This window comes from Lampetra planeri, chromosome 79, assembly GCF_965212315.1.
Source record: "Lampetra planeri chromosome 79, kcLamPlan1.2.h2, whole genome shotgun sequence".
In the NCBI taxonomy this organism is placed as follows: Eukaryota; Metazoa; Chordata; class Hyperoartia; order Petromyzontiformes; family Petromyzontidae; genus Lampetra; species Lampetra planeri.
The window spans coordinates 751,808-779,718 of NC_136184.1; the positions used below are offsets into that span (position 1 = coordinate 751,808).

General features: G+C 43.1%; 1 protein-coding gene and 1 long non-coding RNA gene across 9 annotated transcripts in view; one reads left to right on the plus strand and one right to left on the minus strand.

Annotated features, from left to right (window-relative positions):
• Positions 1-751: 751 nt before the first annotated feature.
• Positions 752-27,911, minus strand: part of LOC144738257 (NACHT, LRR and PYD domains-containing protein 12-like) — a 66,561-nt gene continuing 39,401 nt past the window's right edge. For all 7 annotated transcript variants that reach the window (XM_078621266.1, XM_078621270.1, XM_078621272.1 and 4 more), the window contains 13 exons: positions 26,342-26,428; positions 24,727-24,810; positions 23,884-23,970; positions 21,513-21,596; positions 15,537-15,623; positions 13,817-13,900; positions 13,175-13,261; positions 10,274-10,357; positions 9,623-9,709; positions 7,183-7,266; positions 6,541-6,627; positions 2,406-2,489; positions 752-1,605 (listed from right to left, as the gene is read on the minus strand). In XM_078621266.1, coding sequence (XP_078477392.1) covers positions 1,524-1,605; positions 2,406-2,489; positions 6,541-6,627; positions 7,183-7,266; positions 9,623-9,709; positions 10,274-10,357; positions 13,175-13,261; positions 13,817-13,900; positions 15,537-15,623; positions 21,513-21,596; positions 23,884-23,970; positions 24,727-24,810; positions 26,342-26,428 — 1,108 coding nt within the window. In that variant the 3' untranslated portion in view covers positions 752-1,523. The remainder of the gene's footprint in view (positions 1,606-2,405; positions 2,490-6,540; positions 6,628-7,182; positions 7,267-9,622; positions 9,710-10,273; positions 10,358-13,174; positions 13,262-13,816; positions 13,901-15,536; positions 15,624-21,512; positions 21,597-23,883; positions 23,971-24,726; positions 24,811-26,341; positions 26,429-27,911) is intronic.
• Positions 6,380-27,911, plus strand: part of LOC144738262 (uncharacterized) — a 28,946-nt gene continuing 7,414 nt past the window's right edge. Inside the window, exons 1-7 of one of the 2 annotated variants that reach the window (XR_013589204.1) lie at positions 6,380-6,701; positions 7,140-7,286; positions 9,673-9,783; positions 13,225-13,335; positions 15,587-15,697; positions 23,970-24,830; positions 26,392-26,502. This is a non-coding gene — a long non-coding RNA (uncharacterized LOC144738262). The remainder of the gene's footprint in view (positions 6,702-7,139; positions 7,287-9,672; positions 9,784-13,224; positions 13,336-15,586; positions 15,698-23,969; positions 24,831-26,391; positions 26,503-27,911) is intronic. The other variant, XR_013589205.1, reaches the window with a different exon arrangement.

Below are 27,911 nucleotides of genomic sequence, written 5' to 3' on the forward strand. Positions count from 1 at the left end.
GCAGAATCTGTTTATACTGGAGTAAAATCCAATGAGTGCAGTAGAGACAGGACAGGAAGTTACAACCAACACAAATACACGATAAGAGTGCAAAGTATAGTGAAGGTGAACAAATTACTTAAAATATACAAATTAAACTAAACTCTTTATCTTACCAGATAAGGCCCAGAGCTATTATCTAATTTTTCAGAAGCTCGAGGAAGTGGATTATCACGTGAAAATTTATAGCAGCAAAATAATCTAAATGGATGTTTCTAAATGTGGAGAGAAAATCTGGAGAACCCAGAGATAAAATACAAGCGTCCACAGAGAGAACATGCACACTCCAACTATACAGCAGGTGTCAGGGTCGGAATCAAACCCCTGAACTCTTGCATACTAGGTGAGGAAGATAGCATCACACCACCGTGGTGTCACTTAAATAAATACATAAAAGTATGCAAGTTCAACTTGCATCAATTCCCAAGCTTGGGAAAGGCAGTAAAACAACAGCAATAAACATTCCCAGACCACACCCAAACAATGACAGTCTCCCAATAAAATTGTACATTACAATTGAATTATTGATACGTTGTTAAGCATTCCGAGGCTGTTGAAGTGCTGTTATTTGGTATACAGATATATGTATACGCAAAGATTAGAAATATCAAGTGTATTTGTTTAGCCAGGTTTTTAACCTGGATAGTTCATTTGCCAGTGTAATCTGAGACACCAAAATCGAAAACTAATAAATTAGAGCAATGAAAGAGAATTCAGAGCAAAAACAACTTTAATGCAAGAAATCGACAACATTGCACAATCATTAACACATTCCTTCTAGCTGAAGTCGACTTGGACGATTATTTTTAGACCGATCATAACGCAATTGAAAGTTAAAATACATGAATTTTAAACAGATATAGGATAACTATTGAAGTCATAAATAGACTAGGATATGTGCATGAGTGTGATACACACCCCTATGTACGCACATTTATGAAAAACTTTCCTACTCAGTGAAACCATGGTGAGGTGCCAGACCATTTAAAATCCCCCCTCGCATGCCCCCTGCCACCCCTCCCCCACAACCCCCAACATCGTTTCTATATACCACATTCATACACGTAGGAACAACCGTTCCCCACTGCCCACCAGGGATTGTCTGTCTTGGATAGCCACGCCCTCGATTTGTATTTCAGAGCGCTTCGGGCGGGCTCAGCACCACGTGACGCACCGCCCCACGCAGCTTGCGCCGCGTGACACGGATCGCACAAATGCGCTGTTCAACCAAATTCCTACCTGCCCACTCCGAAGGAACGTGTTAAATACACTTACACATCAGAATCACCACATTCATCAGCATTTTGGAGCCACGTTTACCCTCGGCTCCGTGTGGAGCTCACAGAGAGCTCCCCGCTCATTGTCGTCTCAGAGTCGGTGTCGGCGATCGGAGCCGTAGAGGTGAAATACGCCGGGCTGCTGTGCGAGTCGCGCGTGGGGCAGCTCCGTCTGCTGCAGGGCCAGCACGTCCTCTCAGCTTGTATCTAAATATCCAGGCCTCCTCCGCGAGTCCATTTTCTCCTCAGCTCCTGCTCCCCCTCCTCACTGAAGTCATTGCCCCCCACCCTGCAGCACAGAGAGAGGTCCACGCTGACGCGGGTTCACCCGGAGACTCGGGCAGCTCCCCACAGTTCGAGACCCACGCAGCCCCCACAACAACCACGCTGGATGAAGGTCTCCCCATGCCATGAGAGCTGCTTTACCATACTTCACCAAGCAGGTCATTGCAGGTCTGTGATGGCAGGGACTGCAGATCTAGGATCGCAGAATAGTTCAAGGGTAGATTGTGCTGCACACCGCAGTCTGTTGCCCGCAACTTAGCTCTGCTGCCTATAACGCCTGTGGTTATGTGCTGTGGTCAACCATCTAAGCACTATCCAGGCTCAATCCCGCTTACCTTGCAGATTTGAGATCGGGGCATTCCCAGTGGTTTGGCCATGTGCCTGCATCTGATATAATGAATATTACATGCACTGGAATACATCCACTACTAATCCCACTTCTGACAATGGATCTGATAGCACATAAACGTTATGTGAAGGAAGCCCATTGCCCAAAACGTTGTCTTTTCCATATTTGTTCTGTTAAGGCCACAGTGTTACTAACGAATTTAAGTTGTATTCTTGGTTCTTTCGGTAAAGTCACGTAGAAGGGAAATACAATAATAAAAAGAAAACAAATATTTTTTATTATGTTATATTTAATTATTTTCTTTATGTTTTATTTTTATTATTTCCCTTCTACGTGATTTTACCAAAAGAACCAAGAATATGAATCCCTGCAGTCACAAAAGCTTTAAATTGGATATCTAAGTTGTTTTGTCTGTAGCAACAGAGCACATGTGAGACACGAGTAGCAGAACTTACCGGAGTATCCTCAATGCTTTGTTGGTGATCATGATGTCATGAAGAGCTGGGATTGATTTGTCCGTCAGTGAGCAGTCCTGCAGGCTACAGGGAGAGAAGGAGGCACTGAGTGGGGTGAAATTGGAAAATAAAAAGTGTACACTCGCAAGAAATGGAGAGCAACTCAACATCCTTCAATACAATTACAAGGGAGTAAATATCGTAGAATCAGTTAAACAAAGAGGTAGGGAGTGATCATTGCGGACCCAGCAACGCAACCCTACTTGTCTAATATTTGTTTAATGCGGCTTTGTCCAACACGGCATTTTCCAGGAACATTACATCTCGCATTCGGCGAGGTTTGCCTGTGCGATGGGGTCCATGAAAGGCCACTGTAGATACAGGCAGTCAGAATCAAAATCTGAATATTTAAATTGTAGAATCCGAAAAGCTATAAAGCTCATTATCACAGAAGCCCACGCTACCCATTTCGAGGCCAAGGCTGGTTTAAACTGTATATTGGGTAAGGATAAAAAGAATGTTAAAATGTATAAGGTCGGCGTATAAGAGTCATTGGTGACTTTATGGCTTTAATAAGGATCATGTTGTTGTGTTATTAATATAAACGTATGGGTGGCCAATTAATGTCAAGCTTGCAGCCGTTCGTTATATTAAATTCTTAATTTTAATTTATAACGCTAAACACAGATGATCATCGATTGTATCCAGAGCGTGCCTATCTGGCTTCCAACATCTGGTGAAACCGGTAACACCTCTCCAAAGGCTGTACCATTCCGGCGACCGCCACCATGTGCGTGACAAAACAAGTAGCTATGCTTTATTTCAGGATCAAATACTATATACAGTACATTACACACTACATACAACTTAAACAATGAAAATACTGCACGTATATAAATGTTTCATGACTAATAACTAGTCATAGAAACAGAAAACATACAGTGAGATATGGCGAAAATTTCGTGCAATTCGGGGTTCGCCAGAGCACCGGTCTGAAGGCTGCATCAGTCCGACGATTGTCAAACACAGGTTGTTGTCGAACACAAGTTGTTGTTGTCAAACACAAGTCGTTGTTGTCAAACACAAGTCGTTGTCTAACACAAGTTGTTGTCAAACACAAGTCGTTGTTGTCATACACAAGTTGACGTCAAACAAGTTGTTGAACAAGAGCGTAGTACGCACATCAGCCCTTGCGGAGTCGTCAATATTGGAGTGGTGAGTGCGGTACAGTAAATACTGTAACTTTTTACAGCAGGATATACATTGTTCTTTGTAGATTTATTTCAGAGATTTTCACATCGCAAACTATTTTAAAACACTAAATATACACAACACTTTAAAATATCATTTTCAAGAATATGCAAAAATAAGCTATTTTAAACAATGAGGCCATTATCGAGTGTTTTTGAAAATCCGGCACCCCCTTCCCCCCGAAGCCGCCAGATAATCGATGATCTACTGTATTAGCATAATATAGTTTGAAACAATATGATTGGTTAGAGTAGGTAACGTGACAATTGTAATGGTATTGTGATTTAATAGTGGTTTAAAGTGCTGGAATAAGTGTGGCTAATAACTTAATTGATGAGTGCATAAAAAAGAAAGTTAAAAAAGACGTTAAAATACAACATTATGCTACTAGCTTCTTTGCCCGTCCTAGGACGGAAGCTGTAATATTTACGAACAAAAATGAGCAGAGTATAATTGTATATTGTGTTCATGGAATGGCAGTGAATCTTGCACGAAAGTTTGTCATAAAACACTTCACTGCATTTCACTGTAGCACTGTATATAACTGACCTTAAATTTGTTCTAATTCACTGCTCTATACTTTATTCTCTTCTGCTTTCGGTTGCTGGGGTTCAAATAAATTTGATTGCAGTACAATATCTGGAAAATCACCGAGAAATGTCTATTTAACTAAAATGTAGAAGCATAAATTAGACTTACCTTTTGTTTCAAGTGCTTAAGAAAAAATAAAGACCCCAAATCCACTTTGTTGCTGCGTAGAATTATTTATTGGATTCACTTTCAATAAAAAAAAAACGTCAAATATAAGCGAATTTGCGAAAAATATATTTCCGCTCGACCTTCTTAATGACGGGGGGGGGGTGCGGCATGTGGAGTGACGTCACGTGCGGGACAACTCCCTCATTAATAATCATGATCAGATGACGTCACTCCACATGGAGCTTCCACCCTCACCAATAATCATGAGCTGATGACGTCACTCCACATGGAGCTTCCACCCTCAATAATCATGAACTGATGACGTCACTCATGTGGACCACGCCCCCCACCCTCATCAATAATCATGAACTGATGACGTCACTCATGTGGACCACGTCCCCCACCCCCTCATTAATATTCAAGAGCGGATGACGTCACTTCACATGGAACCCCCCCTCCCGTCACCTGTAAAGAAACGTCTGCGTAGAGTTATTTATTTGGTGAACTTTCAATAAAGAAAAGTCTAATTTAAAGCGAATTTGCGTAAAAAAAATAAAAATTCCGCTCGACCTGCGTGAGTGTAAAAATCCACCCGCTCATGATTATTTTATTATTAATGACGGGGGGGGGGGGGCAGTGTGGCATGTGGAGTGAAGTCACGCGCGTTACACACATTTCTGGGCTATTATAGTAGTAATACTGTGTTTTGTGTCCACGTGTGTGTATATATATATTGTTTAGGTGTACTTATATTTCTAGATTTGAAGCTTTCGTGACTGCAAGGATTCATATTCTTAGGTTTTTTAGATAAAGTCACGTAGGTAAAACATCAAAATTAATAAAAAATAAAATAAAAATCACGACGTTTCGGAGGCAACACAAGTCTCCGTCATCAGGTGGGACCGTCACAGCCGGATTAGCTGCATCAAGTGAGGCAATGATCCAAGATGTAATCCCTTAAAAAGCAAGTTGAGGGGGAGGAGAGGGGGGGGGGCTCATCAGAATGTGGTAGCCAATTAATGGAACGCATCAGGAGGGGGAGGGGGGGGGGCGGGGCCAAAAGAATGCACGTCGGCCTGGACGCGGTTGGTTTTGCACAACGCATCGGGAGGGGGAGGGGGGGGCGGGGCCAAAGAATGCACGACTGCGTGGAAGCGGTTGGTGTTGCACAACGCCAACGCATTGGACAGAGAGGGGGAGGGGGAGGCCTGATACACATGATAGAAAAAAGAACGAAAATGCCCATGTTTATACCAATGCTGGCTGAACAATGAAGAGAGTACTGTTAAACACTAGGGATGTTAACACTCGGTAAAGTAAAGTAAGATAGTGCCTGTCAGATAAGATGGTCCAAAAAAGTGTAATTAAGTCTTTTTTGCATGGTTGATAACATCTTTCCAATGATTACTAAGTTTGTACCCCTCATCACGGTTGAAATTATGTCTGTGTTTGTATATTTGTATGGCTTCAAAGGTTTGTACACGAAGCCATACAAATATACAAACAGACATAATTTCAACCGTGATGAGGGGTACAAACTTAGTAATCATTGGAAAGATGTTATCAACCACGCAAAAAAGACTTAATTACACTTTTTTGGACCATCTTATCTGACAGGCACTATCTTACTTTACTTTACCGAGTGTTAACATCCCTAGTGTTTAACAGTACTCTCTTCATTGTTCAGCCAGCATTGGTATAAACATGGGCATTTTCGTTCTTTTTTCTATCATGTGTATCAGGCCTCCCCCTCCCCCTCTCTGTCCAATGCGTTGGCGTTGTGCAACACCAACCGCTTCCACGCAGTCGTGCATTCTTTGGCCCCGCCCCCCCTCCCCCTCCCGATGCGTTGTGCAACACCAACCGCGTCCAGGCCGACGTGCATTCTTTTGGCCCCGCCCCCCCCTCCCCCTCCTGATGCGTTCCATTCATTGGCTACCACATTCTGATGAGCTCCCCCCCCCCCTCAACTTGCTTTTTAAGGGATTACATCTTGGATCATTGCCTCACTTGATGCAGCTAATCCGGCTGTGACGGTCCCACCTGATGACTCAGACTTGTGTTGCCTCCGAAACGTCGTGATTTTTATTTTATATTAATTTTGATGTTTTACCTACGTGACTTTACCGAAAAAACCTAAGAATATGTACTTATATTAATGTGTGTGCATCAGGACATTACTCACTCTAACGTCTCCAAACTCCCTTCTCTCCCCAACATCCCGTCCGCTAAAAGTCGCAGTCCGCTGTCTCCGATGTAGTTGTCACGCAGCCTAAACCCGCGTGGACGGGAGAAGGGACAGCGCTCACTCACTGAGCCCACGGGAACCGCGGAGTCAAACACGCGGTGAGTGAGGGACACTCACAATGGTGGTGAACATGACCAAAGCACACACGTTCATGAGCAAAGCTGCTCATTGTTTAATGCTTCTGTGTTAGACATTTTATATATAATACAAATATCAGTTTAATCACAATCATCCATTCAATTATACTGCACTGTACCTTTATAATATGAAAAGTGTTTGCGTTTATATAAACCCAAAGTTACAACAGAGGATCACACACAAGTACATTTTCATCGAGGAACACAGGGAGACGTTTACAATTAATGTATCTACTAACAATATGAATATTGCTTTAGCCTACTTGTTAAACTAAACAAATGTGTTAAGATGACAGTAAAACATTTTGAAAGTGGACTCGATTAAGCAGGACAGCAAGATTAAATGTGTTCACATTTAAATGTTTACTTCACGACGCGTTGCATCAACAATTAGCACAGTTCGTTCACAGAGCACTTGTGAGAAACGAACAGCAAAGCTTACTCAAGACTCTTCAATCCTGTGTTGGCCTTGAGGATGACACTGAGAGAGGAACCCGACTTGTCCGTCAGTGAACACTCACGCAGGCTGCAGGGAGAGAAGAGACGGTGAGTGGGGGCAGAGGGGATGGGTGGAGGGTCTGGGCACAGAGTGGGGGATGGTGAGAGGTGGTGGTGGTTGACGGAACAGTGGTTGAGGGTCGTGTTTGAGAAGACTGCACATATTCTTGTGTATTTCGGTAAAGTCAAGTAGATAGGTTCAAATAAAATAACAAAGATCACAAAAACTACGACGTTTCGATCGCAACACAAGCGATCGTCATCAGGAGAAGAAAGAGCGAGAAATCTGCTGAGGCAGGCTGTTTTAAAGGTTTGAATGGGTGTAGTCCAAGGGTCATATGGGTGACTACACCCATTTAAAACCTTTAAAACAGCCTGCCTCAGCAGCTTCCCCGCTCTTTCTTCTGATAACGATCTATCGCTTGTGTTGCGATCGAAACGTAGTTTGTTATTTTATTTTAACCTATCTACGCGACTTTACCGAAAGACCCAAGAATATGAATTCCTGAAATCACGAAAGTTTTAAGTCAAAATGTAATCTATGACGTTAAATACAGATGATCATCGATTAAATCCAGTTTGTGCTTATCTGGCTTCCAACATCCGGTGAAATCGCTGCAAAGGCTGGACCAGTCCGGCGATCGGCACCATGTGCGTGACAAAACAAGTAGCTGTGCTTTATTTCAGTGTCAAATACTATATACAGTACATTACACACTACATACAACTTAAACGATGAAATGCTGAACGTATATTCATTTTTCATGACTAATAATTACAGGAATAGAAGCAGTAAACATACAGTGCGATCTGGAGAAAATTGCATGCAATTCGGCGTTCGCCAGATCACCGATCTGAAGGCTGCATGAGTCAGACGATTGTCAAAAACAAGTTGTTGTCAAACACAAGTTGTTGTTGTTGTTGAACAGAAGTTGTTGTTGTTAAACAGAAGTTGTTGTTAAACACAATGTGTTGTCAAACACAAGTTGTTGTTGTTGAACAGAAGTTGTTGCTGTTAAACACAAGGTGTTGTCAAACAAGTTGTTGTAAACACAAGTTGTTGCCAAACACAAGTAGTTGTTGTTAAACACAAGTTGTTAAACACAAGGTGTTGTAAACACAAGTTGTTGTTAAACACAAGTAGTTGTCAAACACAAGTTGTTGTTGTTAAACACTAGTTGTCAAACACAAGTTGTTGTCATCAAACACAAGTTGTTATCAAACACAAGTTGTTGACAAGAGCGTAGTACGCACACCACCCCATGCAGTCTTCGATATTGGAGTGGTGAGTGCGGTACAGTAAATAGTCACTTTTTACAGCAGGATATTTATTTTGTCTTTGTATATTTATTCAAGCGATTTTCATATCGCAAACAATTTTAAAAGACTAAATATATATATACATAACACCTAAAACATAATCTTATTCAAGAATCTGCAAAGATAAGCCATTTTAAATAAAGACGCGATTATCTGGTGTTTTTGAAAATCAAGTACTGTACCCCCTTCGCCCTGAAGCCGCTGGATATAATAGATGATCTACTGTATTAACACAATATAGTTTGAAACAATATCATTGTTTAGAGTAGGTAATGTGACAATTATAATTATATTGTCATTTACTAGTGGTTAAAAGTTCTGGAATAAGTGTGGCTAATAACTTAATTGATGAGTGCATAAAAAAGAAATTATAAAAGACGTTAAAATACAACATTATGCTACTTGCTTATTAGCCCGTCCTAGGACGGAAGCTGTAATTTTTACGAACAAAAATGAGCAGAGTATAATTGTATATTGTGTTAATTGAATGGCAGTGAATCTTGCACGAAAGTTTATCATAAAACACTTAACTGCATTTCACAATAGCACTGTATATAACTGACCTTAAATTTGTTCAAATTCACTGCTCTTATACTTTATTCTCTTCTGCTTTCGGTTGCTGGGGTTCAAATAAATTGGATTGCAGTACAATATCTGGAAAATCACCGAGAAATGTCTTTAACTAAAATGTAGAAGCATAAATTAGACTTACCTTTTGTTTCAAGTGCTGAAGAAAAAATAAAGACCCCAAATCCACTTTTTTGCTGCGTAGAATTATTTATTGGATTCACTTTCAATAAAAAAAACCGTCAAATTTAAAGCGAATTTGCGTTAAAAAAAATTCCGCTCGACCTGCATGAGTGTAAAAATCCACCCGCTCATGATTATTTTATTATTAATGACGGGGGGGGGCGGGGCAGTGTGGCATGTGGAGTGACGTCACGCGCGTTACACACATTTCTGGGCTATTATAGTAGTAATACTGTGTTTTGTGTCCACATGTGTGTATATATATTTGTTTAGGTGTACTTATATTAGTGTGTGTGCATCAGGACATTACTCACTATAACGTCTCCAAACTCCCTTCTCTTCCCAACATCCCGTCCGCTAAAAGTCGGAGTCCGCTGTCTCCGATCTTGTTACCATTCAGCCTAAACCCGCGTGGACGGGAGAAGGGACAGCGCTGACTCACTGAGCCCACGGGAACCGCGGAGTCAAACACGCGGTGAGTGAGGGACACTCACAATGGTGGTGCACGTGACCACAGCACACACGTTCATGAGCAAAGCTGCTCATTGTTTAATGCTTCTGTGTTATACATTTTATATATAATAGGTGGCTTTCACAAATATCAGTTTACTCACAATCATCCATTCAATTATACTGCACTGTACCTTTCTAATATGAAAAGTGTTTGTGTTTATATAAACACAAAGTTACATCAGAGGATCACAATTAAATTTTCATGGAGGAACACGGAGATATTTACAATTAATTAATGTATCTGCTAACAATATGAATATTGCTTTAGCCGACGTGTTAAACTAAACAAATGTGTTAAGATTACAGTAAAACATTTTGAAAGTGGACTCGATTAAGCAGGACAGCAAGATTAAATGTGTTCACATTTAAATGTTTACATTACGATGCGTTGCATCAACAATTAGCACAGTTCGTGCACAGAGCACTTGTGAGAAACGAACAGCAGAGCTTACTGGAGACTCTTCAAGCCTGTGTTGGCCTTGAGGATGACACTGAGAGAGGAACCCGACTTGTATGTCAGTGAACAATAACACAGGCTGCAGGGAGAGAAGAGACGGTGAGTGGGGGCAGAGAGGATGGGTGGAGGGTCTGGGCACAGAGTGGGGGATGGTGAGGGATGGTGAGAGGTGGTGGTGGTTGACGGGACAGCGGTTGCGGGTCGTGTTTGTGGAGACTGTGCACATATTCTTGGGTATTTCGGTAAAGTAGATAGGTTCAAATAAAATAACAAAGATAACAAAAAACTACGACGTTTCGATCGCAACACAAGCGATCGTCATCAGGAGAAAAAAGGGCGGGAAAGCTGCTGAGGCAGGCTGTTTTAATGTTTGAAATGGGTTGCAGACCAAAGGTCATATGGGTGACTACACCTAATTCAAATCTTTAAAACAGCCTGCCTCAGCAGCTTCCCTGCTCTTAATTACACGCTTTCTATTAACTCTGTTGTTGTCGTATCCTCAAATCTTGTAACTCAATTTTAACCCACTTCGACTGCAAACTTGGTACACTTATGTCTTACTGATGACAATACTATATTCTATCATCGAAAAAAAAAATGTTTTTAAACATTCTTTGTCATGTTTCGGCTTGGGTCTAATTGTCCACGCTCAACTGACGTTGGCTGTAAATCACCACGGCCCCTTACGTTGTGGCAGCCTCGCGGCCACTTCCTGGAGTCGTGGAGTTCTGCCATTACGAGTACAGTACATTTCATTAAAGCGTGTTTAAAAAAAAGTCTTTTTAAATATTACTTATTTCTCCTGATGACGATTGCTTGTGTTGCGATCGAAACGTCGTAGTTTTTTGTTATTTTATTTGAACCTATCTACGCGACTTTACCGATTGACCCAAGAATATGAATTCCTGCAATCACAAAAGTTTTAAGTCAAAATGTCATTTATGACGTTAAATACAGATGATCATCGATTATATCGAGTTCATGTTTATCTGGCTTCCAACATCTGGTGAAACTGCTGCAAAGGCTGTACCAGTCCGGCGATCGGCACCATGTGCGTGACAAAACAAGTAGCTATGCTCTATTTCAGTGCCAAATAATATATACAGTACATTATACACTACATACAACTTAATGAAAATACTGCACGTATATAAATGTTTCATGACTGATAACTACAGTAACAGAAACAGAAAACATACAGTGCGATCCAGCGAAAATTGCGTGCAATTCGGCGTTCGCCAGAGCACAGATCTGAAGGCTGCATCAGACGATTGTGAAACAGAAGTTGTTGTCAAACACAAGTTGTTGTCAAACACAAGTTGTTGTCAAACACAAGTAGTTGTCAAACACAAGTAGTTGTCAAACACAAGTTGATGTCAAACACAAGTTGTCAAACACAAGTTGTTGTCAAACACAAGTTGTTGTTGTCAAACACAAGTTATCAAACAAGTTGTTGTGAAACACAAGTTGTTGTCAAACACAAGTTGTTGACAAGATCCTAGTACACACATCACCCCATGCAGAGTCATCGATATTGGAGTGGTGAGTGCGGTACAGTAAATAGTCACTTTTTACAGCAAGATATTTATTTTGTCTTTGTATATTTAAGCGATTTTCATATCGCAAACAATTTTAAAAGACTAAATATATATACATAACACCTAAAAACATAATCTTATTCAAGAATCTGCGAAGATAAGCCATTTTAAATAAAGACGCGATCTGGTGTTTTTGAAAATCAAGTACTGTACCCCCTTCCCCCCGAAGCCGCTGGATATAATCGATGATCTACTGTATTAACACAATATACTGTAGTTTGAAACAATACCATTGTTTAGAGTAGGTAATGTGACAATTATAATTGTATTGTTATTTAATAGTGCTGCAATAAGCGTGGCTAATAACTTAAATGATGAGTGCATAAAAAAGAAAGTTATAAAAGACGTTAAAATACAACATTATGCTACTTGCTTATTAGCCCGTCCTAGGACGGAAGCTGTAATATTTACGAACAAAAATTAGCAGAGTATAATTGTATATTGTGTTAATTGAATGGCAGTGAATCTTGCACGAAAGTTTGTCATAAAACACTTCACTGCATTTCACTGTAGCACTGTATATAACTGACCTTAAATTTGTTCTAATTCACTGCTCTGATACTTTATTCTCTTCTGCTTTCGGTTGCTGGGGTTCAAATAAATAGGATTGCAGTACAATATCTGGAAAATCACCGAGAAATGTCTATTTAACTAAAATGTAGAAGCATGCTTACCTTTTGTTTCAAGTGCTGAAGAAAAAATTAACACCCCAAATCCACTTTGTTGCTGCGTAGAATTATTTATTAGATTCATTTTCAATAAAAAAAACCGTAAAATTTAAAGCGAATTTGCGAAAAATATATATTTCCGCTCGACCTTCTTAATGACGGGGGGTGCGGCATGTGGAGTGACGTCACTCGCGGGACAACTCCCTCATCAATAATCATGAGCTGATAACGTCACTCATGTGGACCACGCCCCCCACCCCCTCATTAACAATCAAGAGCAAATGATATCACTCCACATGGAGCTCCCCCCCCCCCGTCACCTTCTGTAAATAAACATCTGCGTAGAGTTATTTATTTGGTTAACTTTCAATAAAGAAAAGTCTAATTTAAAGCGAATTTGCGTAAAAAAAAATTCTGTTCGACCTGCGTGAGTGTAAAAATCCACCGCTCATGATTATTTTATTATTAATGAGGGGGGGAGGGGAGTGTGGCATGTGGAGTGACGTCACGCGCGTTACACACATTTCTGGGCTATTATAGTAGTAATACTGTGTTTTGTGTCCACATGTGTGTATATATATTTGTTTAGGTGTACTTATATTAGTGTGTGTGCATCAGGACATTACTCACTATAACGTCTCCAAACTCCCTTCTCTTCCCAACATCCCGTCCGCTAAAAGTCGGAGTCCGCTGTCTCCGATCTTGTTGCCACTCAGCCTAAACCCGCGTGGACGGGAGAAGGAACAGCGCTGACTCACTGAGCCCACGGGAACCGCGGAGTCAAACACGCGGTGAGTGAGGGACACTCACAATGGTGGTGAACATGACCACAGCACACACGTTCATGAGCAAAGCTGCTCATTGTTTAATGCTTCTGTGTTAGACATTTTATATATAATACAAATATCAGTTTAATCACAATCATCCATTCAATTATACTGCACTGTACCTTTATAATATGAAAAGTGTTTGCGTTTATATAAACCCAAAGTTACAACAGAGGATCACACACAAGTACATTTTCATCGAGGAACACAGGGAAACGTTTACAATTAATGTATCTACTAACAATATGAATATTGCTTTAGCCTACTTGTTAAACTAAACAAATGTGTTCAGATGACAGTAAAACATTTTGAAAGTGGACTCGATTAAGCAGGACAGCAAGATTAAATGTGTTCACATTTAAATGTTTACTTCACGACGCGTTGCACCAACAATTAGCACAGTTCGTGCACAGAGCACTTGTGAGAAACGAACAGCAGAGCTTACTGGAGACTCTTCAAGCCTGTGTTGGCCTTGAGGATGACACTGAGAGAGGAAACCGACTTGTCCCTCAGTGAACACCCAAGCAGGCTGCAGGGAGAGAAGAGACGGTGAGTGGGGGCAGAGGGGATGGGTGGAGGGTCTGGGCACAGAGTAGGGGATGGTGAGAGGTGGTGAGAGGTGGTGGTGGTTGACGGGACAGTGGTTGAGGGTCCTATTTGTGAAGACTTTGCACATATTCTTGTGTATTTCGGTAAAGTCAAGTAGATAGGTTCAAATAAAATAACAAAGATCACAAAAACTACGACGTTTCGATCGCAACACAAGCGATCGTCATCGGGAGAAAAAAGGGTGGGAAAGCTGCTGAGGCAGGCTGTTTTAAAGGTTTTAAATGGGTGTAGTCCAAGGGTCATATGGGTGACTACACCCATTTCAAACCTTTAAAACAGCCTGCCTCAGCAGCTTGCCTGCTCTTCTGATAACGATCGCTTGTGTTGCGATCGAAACGTCGTAGTTTTTGTTATTTTATTTGAACCTATCTACGTGATTTTACCGAAAGACCCAATAATATGAATTCCTGAAATAACTAAAGTTTTGAAACAAAATTTTATCTATGACGTTAAAAACAGATGATCATCGATTAAATCCAGTTCGTGTTTATCTGGCTTCCAACATTCGGTGAAACTGCTGCAAAGTCTGTACCAGTCCGGCGATCGGCACCATGTGCGTGACAAAACACGTAGCTATGCTTTATTTCAGTGTCAAATACTATATACAGTACATTATAGACGACATACAACAACTTAAACGATGAAATGCTGAACGTATACACATTTTTAATTACTAATAACTACAGTAATAGAAGCAGTAAACATACAGTGCGATCGAGCGAAAATTGCGTGCAATTCGGCGTTCGCCAGAGCACTGATCTGAAGGCTGCATGAGTCAAGACGATTGTCAAACACAAGTTGTTGTCAAACACAAGTTGTCATCAAACACAAGTTGTTGTTGTCAAACACAAGTTGTTGTGAAACACAAGTTGTCATCAAACACAAGCTGTTGTCAAACACAGGTTGTTGTTGTCAAACACAAGTTGTTATCAAACACAAGTTGTCATCAAACACAAGTTGTCAAACACAAGTTGTCAAACAAGAGCCTAGTACACACATCACCCCATGCAGAGTCTTCGATATTGGAGTGGTGAGTGCGGTACAGTAAATACAGTCACTTTTTACAGCAGGATATTTATTTTGTGTTTGTATATTTAAGCGATTTTCATATCGCAAACAATTTAAAAATACTAAATATATACATAACACCTAAAACATAATCTTATTCAAGAATCTGCAAAGATAAGCCATTTTAAATAATGACGCGATTATCTGGTGTTTTTGAAAATCAAGTACTGTACCCCCTTCCCTCCTAAGCCGCTGGATATAATCGATGATCTACTGTATTAACATAATATAGTTTGAAACAATATCATTGTTTAGAGTAGGTAATGTGACAATTGTAATTGTATTGTCATTTACTAGTGGTTAAAAGTGCTGGAATAAGTGTGGCTAATAACTTAATTGATGAGTGCATAAAAAAATAAAGTTATAATAGACGTAAAAATACATTATTATGCTATACTGAGTATCTTTGTGGTTTGTGTCCACATGTGTGTGTATATATTTGTTTAGGTGTACTTATATAAGTGTGTGTGCATCAGGACATTACTCACCTTAACGTCTCCAAACTCCCTTCTCTCCCCAACATCCCGTCCGCTAAAAGTCGGAGTCCGCTGTCTCCGATCTTGTTGTAAGTCAGCCTAAACCCGCGTGGACGGGAGAAGGAACAGCGCTGACTCACTGAGCCCACGGGAACCGCGGAGTCAAACACGCGGTGAGGGACACTCACAATGGTGGTGAACATGACCACAGCACACACGTTCATGAGCAAAGCTGCTCATTGTTTAATGCTTCTGTGTTAGACATTTTATATATAATAGGTGGCTTTCACAAATATCAGTTTAATCACAATCATCCATTCAATTATACTGCACTGTACCTTTATAATATTGTAATAAAGGACGGGACCACGATCTCTGGCTCAGTGTCCTTTATTTGGTCCCTACTGCATTCCCACACGGCTGTCTCTCTTATACTCTCAGTGCTGGTTCCGATGTCACTCCAGTCACCATCAGCAGCCCCGCTGCTGTTCTTTGTCGCTCTTGCAGCCCCACAGCAGCTCCGCTGCTGTTACTCACTCTCAGCCCCCTTGGCTGTAATCGCTGCTGCTCTTCTCGCTCTTGCTTACTCCGCAGCGCTCTGACAGACTCGTGCTGTCTCTCTCTCTTGTGTCGCTCCTGCGACTCTCTGCAGCCACACCGCTGCCTCTAACACACAGCCTTCCTGGCTGTACTCTTCTCTCTCTTCGTCGCTCCTGCGACTCTCTGCAGCCACACCGCTGCCTCTAACACACAGCCTTCCTGGCTGTACTCTGGGGTCGGCTCCCGCTCGCCGGCGGTGCCCCCCTCCTCTCATTCGCCCTCGTGGCCTCACCCTTTTCCATTCACAACCCGACTGACTTCTCTTTCCGGTTTACCCGCTTAAGGACCCCAACCTTTCACCCACGTCACCTGGCTCCGCCTCCTCGTGACGTCACATCCGGAAGGTCGCTTACGCCCGCATTACACCACCCTCCCCCATAGAAAAAACCCAGCCGACCTCGGCTGAACAATACCAAAGCGTAATGCGGTGAACCGACCTTCCCCCTTAAAGGACACTAAGCATGTAATATAACAACAAGAACAACAACAGCACAAAGCACAACAACGCACATCCGCATGTCGTACACGACAGCCACCCGGCCCCAGGATAGTGGAGATGATGTAATTCCGGGCCGCTTAAGAAAACCCCAATAATTACCCAAATAACCGCGATGGACGCCCCAGTATTTACATTTTAAGAACAATATTATTTACACGTGAAACAACAACAACAAAAAAATTTCTGCTCTTACCCACCAGCAGTCCTCCCTTGAGGACCAGCACAGACCTCAGACGTACACAGCATGTACCCACAGTCACTCTCAACAACCCAACAACCCCTAATCGCACACCCTCGCGTGGAGAGAGCCACGCTCCCCAGCGGTAACGTTTAATTCGCCGTAACCCTCACCGTGGTCGTCAACCCACGGCAACATCCATTTACCATACTCTCAGCTAGTGCCATTTCGGGGATGAGCAGCACTCGGCCATGCTCCTCCCTTACTATCCCATCAGCGATGGACACACACCAGCCTTGCCAAAAATAATGACGTTGCAACGTCAACAAAGTCTTCTGCACCCCTAAATGCAATAGTGTGTCACAATGGAGAGTTCTCATCAACTCGAATCGCAAGGACGTTGGTAGCACCACACGCCAGCTTTCCTGGAACCCTTCTCGCCACATAAGCAGACCATCTCGGAGAGCGGTTCGCGGCCCCACAGCCGTACTCGGACTCCCATTGTCCCTCATAGACCGCTTCCGCATGGACAACAACAACTCATCCATCATTTGTTCCCGAATCCAGACAGACCGCGGCAGATTCAAAACCCCGTCAGTCGGTCCCGGTTCCATCGGAGTATCCGACTTCTCGACGGCCAACGTAAGCGGCTGAGGGGGGTTTAGAATCGGCGAACACCTATGCGTCCCCGACGCACATTTACAAGGGGCGCGCCCTGGTAATCTGGAAAGTGCGTCAGCGTTCGCATGGCGCACTCCCTTCCGATGTTGAATTTGGAAGGAAAATGCCTGTAGCGTGTCCAACCAACATGCCCACTGTCCCGATGGCTGGTCCATTTTAAGTGCATATTGCAAGGCCGCATGATCCGTACGCACAATAAAAGAACGACCGTAAAGGTACGGTCGAAATTGCCGTAGGAAAAACCAACCGCCAAAAGTTCTCTACGAGTGACACAGTAGCGTGTTTCCGCAGGCGACAAGACTCGGCTACCATACGCCACGACGCGCTCTACGCCCCCTTTAGACTGTGATAATACCGCCCCATTACCTGTGTCACTCGCGTCCGTATCAAGAATGAAAGGGCGATCAAAATCGAGATAATCCAATGTCGGAGCCGTAGCCAATAGATCACGCAGACTCCGAAAGGCCGCCTCTTCCGGCTGTCCCCAAACAAATTTCCGTCCTTTACCCGTAAGGAGATGCAAGGGCCTCGCAATCGTCACAAAACCCGGCACAAATCTTCGGTAATACGAGGCAAATCCCAAAACCCGCCGAACATCCCCCACGGTGGCCGGAGTCGGCCAATCCCGGACGCACGCCGTCTTTTCCGGATCCGTGGACACCCCCTCAGCACTCACAATGTGCCCCAGATAACGGACGGACCGTTGCAGTAGGTGGCATTTCTTTGGTTTAAATTTTAAATTCGCAGAGCGCATCCTCGTGAACACTGTCTCCAGCCGTGTTAAATGTTCCTCAAATGTGCGGCTGAAGACAATGATATCGTCCAAATATATAAGACACGTCTGCCACTGCAACCCCGTCAACGAGCTCCATCAATCTTTGAAATGCGCTTCATAGCCAAGGGAAGATCAATCCCTCGGCAAGGCCAGATATCAACGACCCCCCCTACGGGGTAATGTTCTCTTATAGAGACAATAACGCCCTAACCCAAAACCCGTGAGCCCCCGGCACACCAGGTTCAGTCTGCCTCCGCACAACTGAACCATGACTCCCCGAGCCATATGAGCACACGGCCCATTAGTTTAAGACATACCACGGAGGTCTCGCCTCCGGGCTGTCAGGTCAGCCATCAGCCATAGGCCGACGTGACCACCACTCGTGCATCACCCAATCAACAATGGCAGGCATAACAGATGGAATATTTGCCCCACCGAGGTTTTTCCCGCGCGCTCAAAATGGCGGCCCCCTTCGCCCAGCGCGTTCGCGCAATATCTCGCGCGCACTCAAAATGGCGGCCCTTTCCGCAAAGCGCATCGACGCCATACCCCGCGTGTGCGCAAAATGGCGGCCCAACGTGCGAACACGTGGCCAGTTTTCTCCATTCGTGCACCCCAGCTTCCCTTTGCTGGGGGTCACAAATTGTTTCCCCCGTCTTATTGTAACAATCCCAACAACGATAGACGCACAGCCCCAGCTTGCTGCGCGCAGCAGTCATATCGGGGAATTTTTAACCAATATTTTACCAACCACATTGGTTACACAACCCAACTTGCAAAGCAACTCGTGGCTGCATGCGACCAACCGAATACGCGACGCAACTTGGCGCCAATTACGGTCCCATTAGCATTAACCTTTGAGACACCCACAACGGCGTCATCACGCACCCTCAAAGCGCGCTCTCTCTCTCACAAAGCGCCGTTACCCATAATATACACAAAATCGCGTGTACATAACATCCATACGACCAAATAATAGGGTCCCCCTCGAATTTGTTACCAATTTCCAAACAGGTACGCACAATTAATAACATCCCAATCCCAATAGTCAATCAATGCATCGCACCCCATAACCGTACAGAACGGTGTAACAGCACATACAGTCAGCATATCGCGATCACACGCGCACATTTAAGCACAATAGCAAACCGATCTGCAGGTAACCAACACACCATTAATCCAGTCGTAACATTGCAGCAACAACACAAATATTCTCTCTCTTGCAACAACCACATCGCACATAGCACCTCGCAGCACAATACACCAAAAAAAATATATATATTTTTCAATTAAGCCCATCGCACAAGGTAACCCACGAGATGATACAGCGCAAGATACCCGACGCTCCCGAGTTAATAATTAACTTCGCCATCAATATAACAACTCCACACCGCAGCGCACACACACAATTTAACACTCAGCAAGCACAGCATACTCTCCGTCCATTCTCAACACACGTACACACTTTAATTGACACCGAGCAACAAGCAGATAGCGCGTTCATCGTTATTACACACACATACCCACAGTCCGAACCGCGCTCCGCACAATCGAGTCATGAGAGAAAACAAAATCGCCCCCACCCGGCCCTCGAAAGATGGGTGAGGTGTGTGTAAAGGCCGGTTGCGTATCGTTACGACCCGCCCGGGGCTGCAGCAAGAAGAGGACGGCAGGGCGGCAACTTGAGTCGTCTCGCAGAACTCGTTCGGCGACTTGACTGCTCCGTTGTCACGCACCCGAGCCAGGACGGGAGAGCTCCCGCCCCAGCAGCTGTAGCGTCGTCGTCCTCTCCTCGCAGCTCCCCCTCGCAAAACAGCAGCTCACAGCAGGCTGCTCTCCCCGCGGCACCTCCAGATGGCAGCGCAAGGCTGCCTCTCCGCCGCGATGTTGAAGATGGCGGCATCTCCCCGCCGCGGTGAAGACAAGATGGCGGCTTCCCGCCGTTTCTCCCCTGCCACGCCCAAGATGGCGTCTTCGTGCCGCGTGGCAGATGGCGCTGGCAGCGCAGGCAAGGCGTCGGCCTGCAGACCACCATCGGCTCTCCCCACTGCCGTCGTCGGCGTGGTGAGCTCACACGGTTTCGCCAGCACGATTTTCCAGGTCTCCAGCTGCGCCATCTGTCTCAATCGTAAGTCGGATGATGTAGCAGATGATGGCACAGGAATATTCTTTCTTCCGAGCCGTCTTGACAAGCCGTTTCACTTCTGACACCAGTGTAATAAAAGACTTGACCACGATCTCTGGCTCAGTGTCCTTTATTTGGTCCCTACTGCATTCCCACACGGCTGTCTCTCTTATACTCTCAGTGCTGGTTCCGATGTCACTCCAGTCACCATCAGCAGCCCCGCTGCTGTTCTTTGTCGCTCTTGCAGCCCCACAGCAGCTCCGCTGCTGTTACTCACTCTCAGCCCCCTTGGCTGTAATCGCTGCTGCTCTTCTCGCTCTTGCTTACTCCGCAGCGCTCTGACAGACTCGTGCTGTCTCTCTCTCTTGTGTCGCTCCTGCGACTCTCTGCAGCCACACCGCTGCCTCTAACACACAGCCTTCCTGGCTGTACTCTTCTCTCTCTTCGTCGCTCCTGCGACTCTCTGCAGCCACACCGCTGCCTCTAACACACAGCCTTCCTGGCTGTACTCTTCTCTCTCTTCGTCGCTCCTGCGACTCTCTGCAGCCACACCGCTGCCTCTAACACACAGCCTTCCTGGCTGTACTCTGGGGTCGGCTCCCGCTCGCCGGCGGTGCCCCCCTCCTCTCATTCGCCCTCGTGGCCTCACCCTTTTCCATTCACAACCCGACTGACTTCTCTTTCCGGTTTACCCGCTTAAGGACCCCAACCTTTCACCCACGTCACCTGGCTCCGCCTCCTCGTGACGTCACATCCGGAAGGTCGCTTACGCCCGCATTACAATATGAAAAGTGTTTGCGTTTATATAAACACAAAGTTGCAACAGAGGAACACACACAAGTGAAGTACATTTGAATCGAAGAATATAGGGAGATGTTGACAATTAATATATCTGCTAACAATATGTTGTGAATATGAATATTGCTTTAGCCGACGTGTTAAACAAAACACATGTTTAGTTAAACAAATGTGTTAAGATTACAGTAAAACATTTTGAAAGTGGACTCGATTAAGCAGGACAGCAAGATTAAATGTGTTCACATTTAAATGTTAACTTCACGACGCGTTGCACCAACAATTAGCACTGTTCGTGCACAGAGCACTTGTGAGAAACGAACAGCAAAGCTTACTCGAGACTCTTCAATCCTGTGTTGGCCTTGAGGATGGCACTGAGAGAGGAACCTGACTTGTCCGTCAGTGAACACCAATACAGGCTGCAGGGAGAGAAGAGACGGTGAGTGGGGGCAGAGGATGGGTGGAGGGTCTGGGCACAGAGTGGGGGATGGTGAGAGATGGTGAGAGGTGGTGGTGCTTGATGGAACAGTGGTTGAGAGTCGTGTTTGTGGAGACTGTGCACATCTTCTTGGGTATTTCGGTAAAATCAAGTAGATAGGTTCAAATATAAAAACAAAGATAACAAAAAACTACGACGTTTCGATCGCAACACAAGCGATCGTCATCGGGAGAAAAAAGGGCGGGAAAGCTGCTGAGGCAGGCTGTTTTAAAGGTTTTACATGGGTGTAGTCCAAGGGTCATATGGGTGACTACACCCATTTCAAACCTTTAAAACAGCCTGCCTCAGCAGCTTCCCCGCTCTTTTTTCTCCTGATAATGATTGCTTGTGTTGCGATCGAAACGTCGTGGTTTTTTGTTATTTTATTTGAACCTATCTACTTGACTTTACCGAAAGACCCAAGAACATGAATTCCTGAAATCACGAAAGTTTTAAGTAAAAATGTAATCTATGACGTTAAATACAGATCATCGATTAAATCCAGTTCGTGCCTATCTGGCTTCCAACATGCGGTGAAACCGCTGCAAAGGCTGTACCAGTCCGGCGATCGGCACTATGTGCGTGACAAAACAAGTAGCTGTGCTCTATTTCAGTGTCAAATAATATATACAGTACATTATACACGACATACAATAACTTAAACAATGCAAACACTGCATGTGTATAAATGTTTCATGACTAATGACTACAGTGACAGAAACAGAAAACATACAGTGCGATCCGGCAAAAATTACGTGCAATTCGGCGTTCGCCAGAGCACCGATCTGAAGGCTGCATCAGTCTGACGATTCTCAAACACAAGTTGTTGTCAAACACAAGTTTTTGTTGTCAAACACAAGTAGTTGTTGTCAAACACAAGTTGTTGTCAAACACAAGTTGTTGAACAAGATCCTAGTACGCACACCACCCCATGCAGAGTCTTCAATATTGGAGTGGTGAGTGCGGTACAGTAAATAGTCACTTTTTACAGCAGGATATTTATTTAGTTTATTCGTATATTTATGTAAGCGATTTTCATATCGTAAACTATTTAAAACACTAAATATATACAGAGCACCTATAAACATCTTATTCAGTAATGTGCAAAAATAAGCTATTTTAAATGATGACGCGATTATCTGGTGTTATTGAAAATCAAGTACTGTACCCCCTTTCCTCTGAAGCCGCTGGATATCATAGATGATCTACTGTATTAACACAATATAGTTTGAAACAATATCATTGTTTAGAGTAGGTAATGTGACAATTGTAATTGTATTGTTATTTAATAGTGGTTAAAAGTGCTGGAATAAGTGTGGCTAATAACTTAATTGATGAGTGCATAAAAAAGAAAGTTAAAATAGACGTTAAAATACAACATTATGCTACTAGCTTCTTTGCCCGTCCTAGGACGGAAGCTGTAATATTTACGAACAAAAATGAGCAGAGTAATTGTATATTGTGGTAATTGAATGGCAGTGAATCTTGCACGAAAGTTTGTCATAAAACACTTCACTGCATTTCACAATAGCACTGTATATAACTGACCTTAAATTTGTTCTAATTCACTGCTCTGACACTTTATTCTCTTCTGCTTTCGGTTGCTGGGGTTCAAATACATTGGATTGCAGTACAATATCTGGAAAATCACCGAGAAATGTCTATTTAACTAAAATGTAGAAGCATAGCTTACCTTTTGTTTCAAGTGCTGAAGAAAAAATAAAGACACCAAATCCACATTGTTGCTGCGTGGAATATTTATTAGATTCACTTTCAATAAAAAAAAACGTCAAATTTAAAACGAATTTGCGAAAAATATATATTTCCGCTCAACCTTCTTAATTACCGGGGGTGCGGCACGTGGAGTGACGTCACGCGCGGGACACAACTCCCTCATTAATAATCAAGAGCGGATGACGTCTCTCCACATGGAGCCCCCCCTCACCTTCTGTAAATAAACGTCTGGGTAGAGTTATTTATTTGGTTAACTTTCAATAAAGAAAAGTCAAATTTAAAGCGAATTCCGCTCGACCTGCGTGAGTGTTAAAATCCACCCGCTCATGATTATTTTATTATTAATGACGGGGGGGGGGGGTAGTGTGGCATGTGGAGTGACGTAACGCGCATTACACACATTTCTGGGCTATTATAGTAGTAATACTGTGTTTTGTGTCCACATGTGTGTAGGTGTACTTATATAAGTGTGTGTGCATCAGGACATTACTCACACTAACGTCTCCAAACTCCCTTCTCTCCCCAACATCCCGTCCGCTAAAAGTCGAAGTGCGTTGTCTCCGATCTTGTTGCGAGTCAGACTAAACCCGGGTGGACGGGAGAAGGGACAAGCGCTGACTCACTGAGCCCACGGGAACCGCGGAGTCAAACACGCGGTGAGTGAGGGACACTCACAATGGTGGTCGGAAACGGCCCCTGACCTTTGGGGGCCCTAAGCAAAATTTGGTTGGAGGCCCCTTTGATGTATGATTTTTTTCACCCACTTTTTTCATCCACTCGCTAGCAGTGACTCTAGGGGGCCCTCTGCTGGCCACGGGGCCCTTTGCAATTGCAAGGGTCGCTTAGTGGCTGGGCCGGCTCTGATGGTGGTGAACATGACCACAGCACACACGTTCATGAGCAAAGCTGCTCATTGTTTAATGCTTCTGTGTTAGACATTTTATATATAATAGGTGGCTTTCACAAATATCAGTTTAATCGCAATCCATTCAATTATACTGCACTGTACCTTTATAATGTAAAAAAGTGTTTGTGTTTTCTCAACACAAAATTACAACAGAGGATCACACAAGTACATTTTCATCGAGGAACACAGGGAGATGTTTACAATTAATTAATGTATCTGCTAACAATATGAATATTGCTTTAGCCGACGTGTTAAATTAAACAAATGTGTTAAGATAACAGTAAAACATTTTTTTTAAAGTGGACTCGATTAAGCAGTACAGCAAGATTAAATATGTTCACATTAAAATGTTTACTTCACAACGCGTTGCACCAACAATTAGCACAGTTCGTCCACAGAGCACATGTGAGAAACGAACAGCAGAGCTTACTCAAGACTTTTCAATCCTCTGTTGGCCTTGAGGATGACACTGAGAGAGGAACCCGACTTGTCCGTCAGTGAACACCCATCCAGGCTGCAGGGAGAGAAGAGACGGTGAGTGGGGGCAGAGAGGATGGGTGGAGGGTCTGGACACAGAGTGGGGGATGGTGAGGGATGGTGAGAGGTGGTGGTGGTTGACGGAACAGTGCTTGAGAGTCGTGTTTGTGGAGACCGTGCACATATTCTTGGGTATTTCGGTAAAGTCAAGTAGATAGGTTCAAATAAAATAACAAAGATAACAAAAAACTACGACATTTCGATCGCAACACAAGCGATCGTCATCAGGAGAAAAAAGAGCGGGGAATCTGCCGAGGCAGGCTGTTTTAAAGTTTTGAAATGGGTGTAGTCCAAGGGTCATATGGGTGACTACACCCATTTCAAACCTTTAAAACAGTCTGCCTCAGCAGCTTCCCCGCTCTTTCTTCTGATAGCGATCGCTTGTGTTGCGATCGAAACGTCGTAGTTTTTAGTTTTTTTACTTGAACCTATCTACGTGACTTTACCGAAAGACCCAAGAATATGAATTCCTGAAATTACGAAAGTTTTTAAACAAAATGTAATCTATGACGTTAAATACAGATGATCATCGATTAAATCCAGTTCGTGCCTATCTGGCTTTCAACATCCGGTAAAACCGCTGCAAAGGCTGTACCAGTCCGGCGATCGGCACCATGTGCGTGACAAAACAAGTAGCTATGCTTTATTTCAGTGTCAAATACTATACACAGTACATTACACACTACATACAACTTAAACGATGAAATGTTGAACGTATATACATTTTTCATGACTAATAACTACATTAATAGAAGCAGAAAACATACAGTATGATCTGGTGAAAATTGTGTGCAATTCGGCGTTCGCCAGCGCACCGATCTGAAGGCTGCACGAGTCAGACGATTGTCAAACACAAGTTGTTGTTGTCAAACACAAGTTGTTGTTGTCAAAGACAAGTTGTTGTTGTCAAACACAAGTTGTTGTTGTCAAACACAAGTTGTTGACAAGATCCTAGTATGCACATCACCCCATGCAAAGTCGTCGATATTGGGGTGGTGAGTGCGGTACAGTAAATACAGTCACTTTTTACAGCAGGATATTTATTGTCTTTGTATATTTATTTAAGCGATTTTCACATCGCAAACTATTTTAAACACTACATATATACAGAACACCTATAAACATATTATTCAAAAATGGGCAAAAATCTGCTATTTTAAATGATGCAATTAACTGGGTTTTTAAAAAATCCAGTACCTCTTTCCCTCCGAAGCCGGTGGATAATATAATCGATGACCTACTATATTAACATAATATAGTTTAAAACAATATCATTGGTAAGAGTAGGTAATGTGACAATTGTAATTGCATTGTTATTTAATAGTGGTTAAAAGTACTGTAATAAGTGTGGCTAATAAGTTAATTGATGACAGCATACAAAATAAAGTTAAAATCAACATTAAAATACAACATTACTATGCTATACTGAGTATCTTTGTGTCTGTATGTGTGTATATATTTGTTTAGGTGTACTTATATAAGTGTGAGTGCATCAAGACATTACTCACCTTAACGTCTCCAAACTCCCTTCTCTCCCCAACATCCCGTCCGCTAAAAGTCGGAGTCCGCTGTCTCCGATCTCGTTGTAAGTCAGCCTAAACCCGCGTGGACGGGAGAAGGGACAGCGCTGACTCACTGAGCCCACGGGAACCGCGGAGTCGAACACGCGGTGAGTGAGGGACACTCACAATGGTGGTGAACATGACCACAGCACACACGTTCACGAGCAAAGCTGCTCATTGTTTAATGCTTGTGTTATACACCTTATATATAATAGGTGGCATTCACAAATATCAGTTTACTCACAATTATTCATTCATTTATACTGCACTGTATTTTTATAATCTGAAACGTGTTTGTGTTTATAAGGGTGTTTTTTTGCCAGACCTCGTCTACACACCTACATACACACAGCAACTAAAGTAAATAACTCGTGAAATCAACTTAAAATGAAAACTAGCAATAGAACATGGGAAAATATATAGTTCTAAGCATAGAAAACAAACAATTACGTAATGCTACAAAAGGAAAATAAAAATGTAATGCTATAAAAATGACATTTACTTTAATCCTTGTGAAGCTCGGTGCAGACGGTATTTTGGTTGAGGCGGGGCTTAAGCCTCGCTTCGCAGTAGACATCCGCAACCTCAACGCGAACATTTCCACACACTGATTTTTTTTTTTACATGATTTATGTGAGCATTTCCCTAAATTCGGATTTCCGTAAACCGGGGACTGCCTGCACATACATGTGTGTATTAACTAATTTTGCCCATGGTGCACTCAGATCACTGGATGAATTGCACCTTAATGTCAATCCTTATTATATGAAGAGTGCTTGCATTTATTTTAATGTAAAAAAATACTGTAACATCAAAACTGCGGACTCAAAAATGGGGTGTGTATAAGCGTGTGTGAGTGTGTAGTAATGTGCAAGTATTAGTGTGTATGGTTAGTGTATATGTACATGTGAGTGTGCATTTTAGTGTACATGTAAGATCTCAAAAATCTGAAAATCTAAATAAAATTGAGCCTGGATAGTGCTTCTACCCGTGACTAACATGCATAACAACAGGTGTTGTAGCCTACGGAGCTGCGTTATGGCAATGGAACAACATTCATCTATGCTCTAAACCAACCCACACTGACAAGAGTGATGTATGGTCAAATAACCCCCAAGACCTGCATGTACATGTGTAGGAGTGTGTGAGTTTATATGTACACTATGTGTAAGTTTGTGTGTGTACATGTCTGTGTGTATATACGAGTGTCTTTCATCGTATTTTTATGCGTTTATGGGAATGGTGGGAAAGTCGTTGGCACATTCCATTACGAACGAAGTGACCTGGGTTTAATATCTGGAAACGGCATCAGTGATCAGTGATAAACAATTTGGTCCTGGAACTCCCCTAAGGTGACTCAGCCTTAAATGAGTACCTGGTATGGTGTGTAAACATCAGCAATGGGGAGAGAAAGACAGCCAAGGACGGTGCTGGTCAGGGAAGTGCGATTAGCACTTGCCTCAAAAGTGTATGCAAGCCCCACGGGGAGATTGTCTTTGTGCTCTAAAGTGCAGGT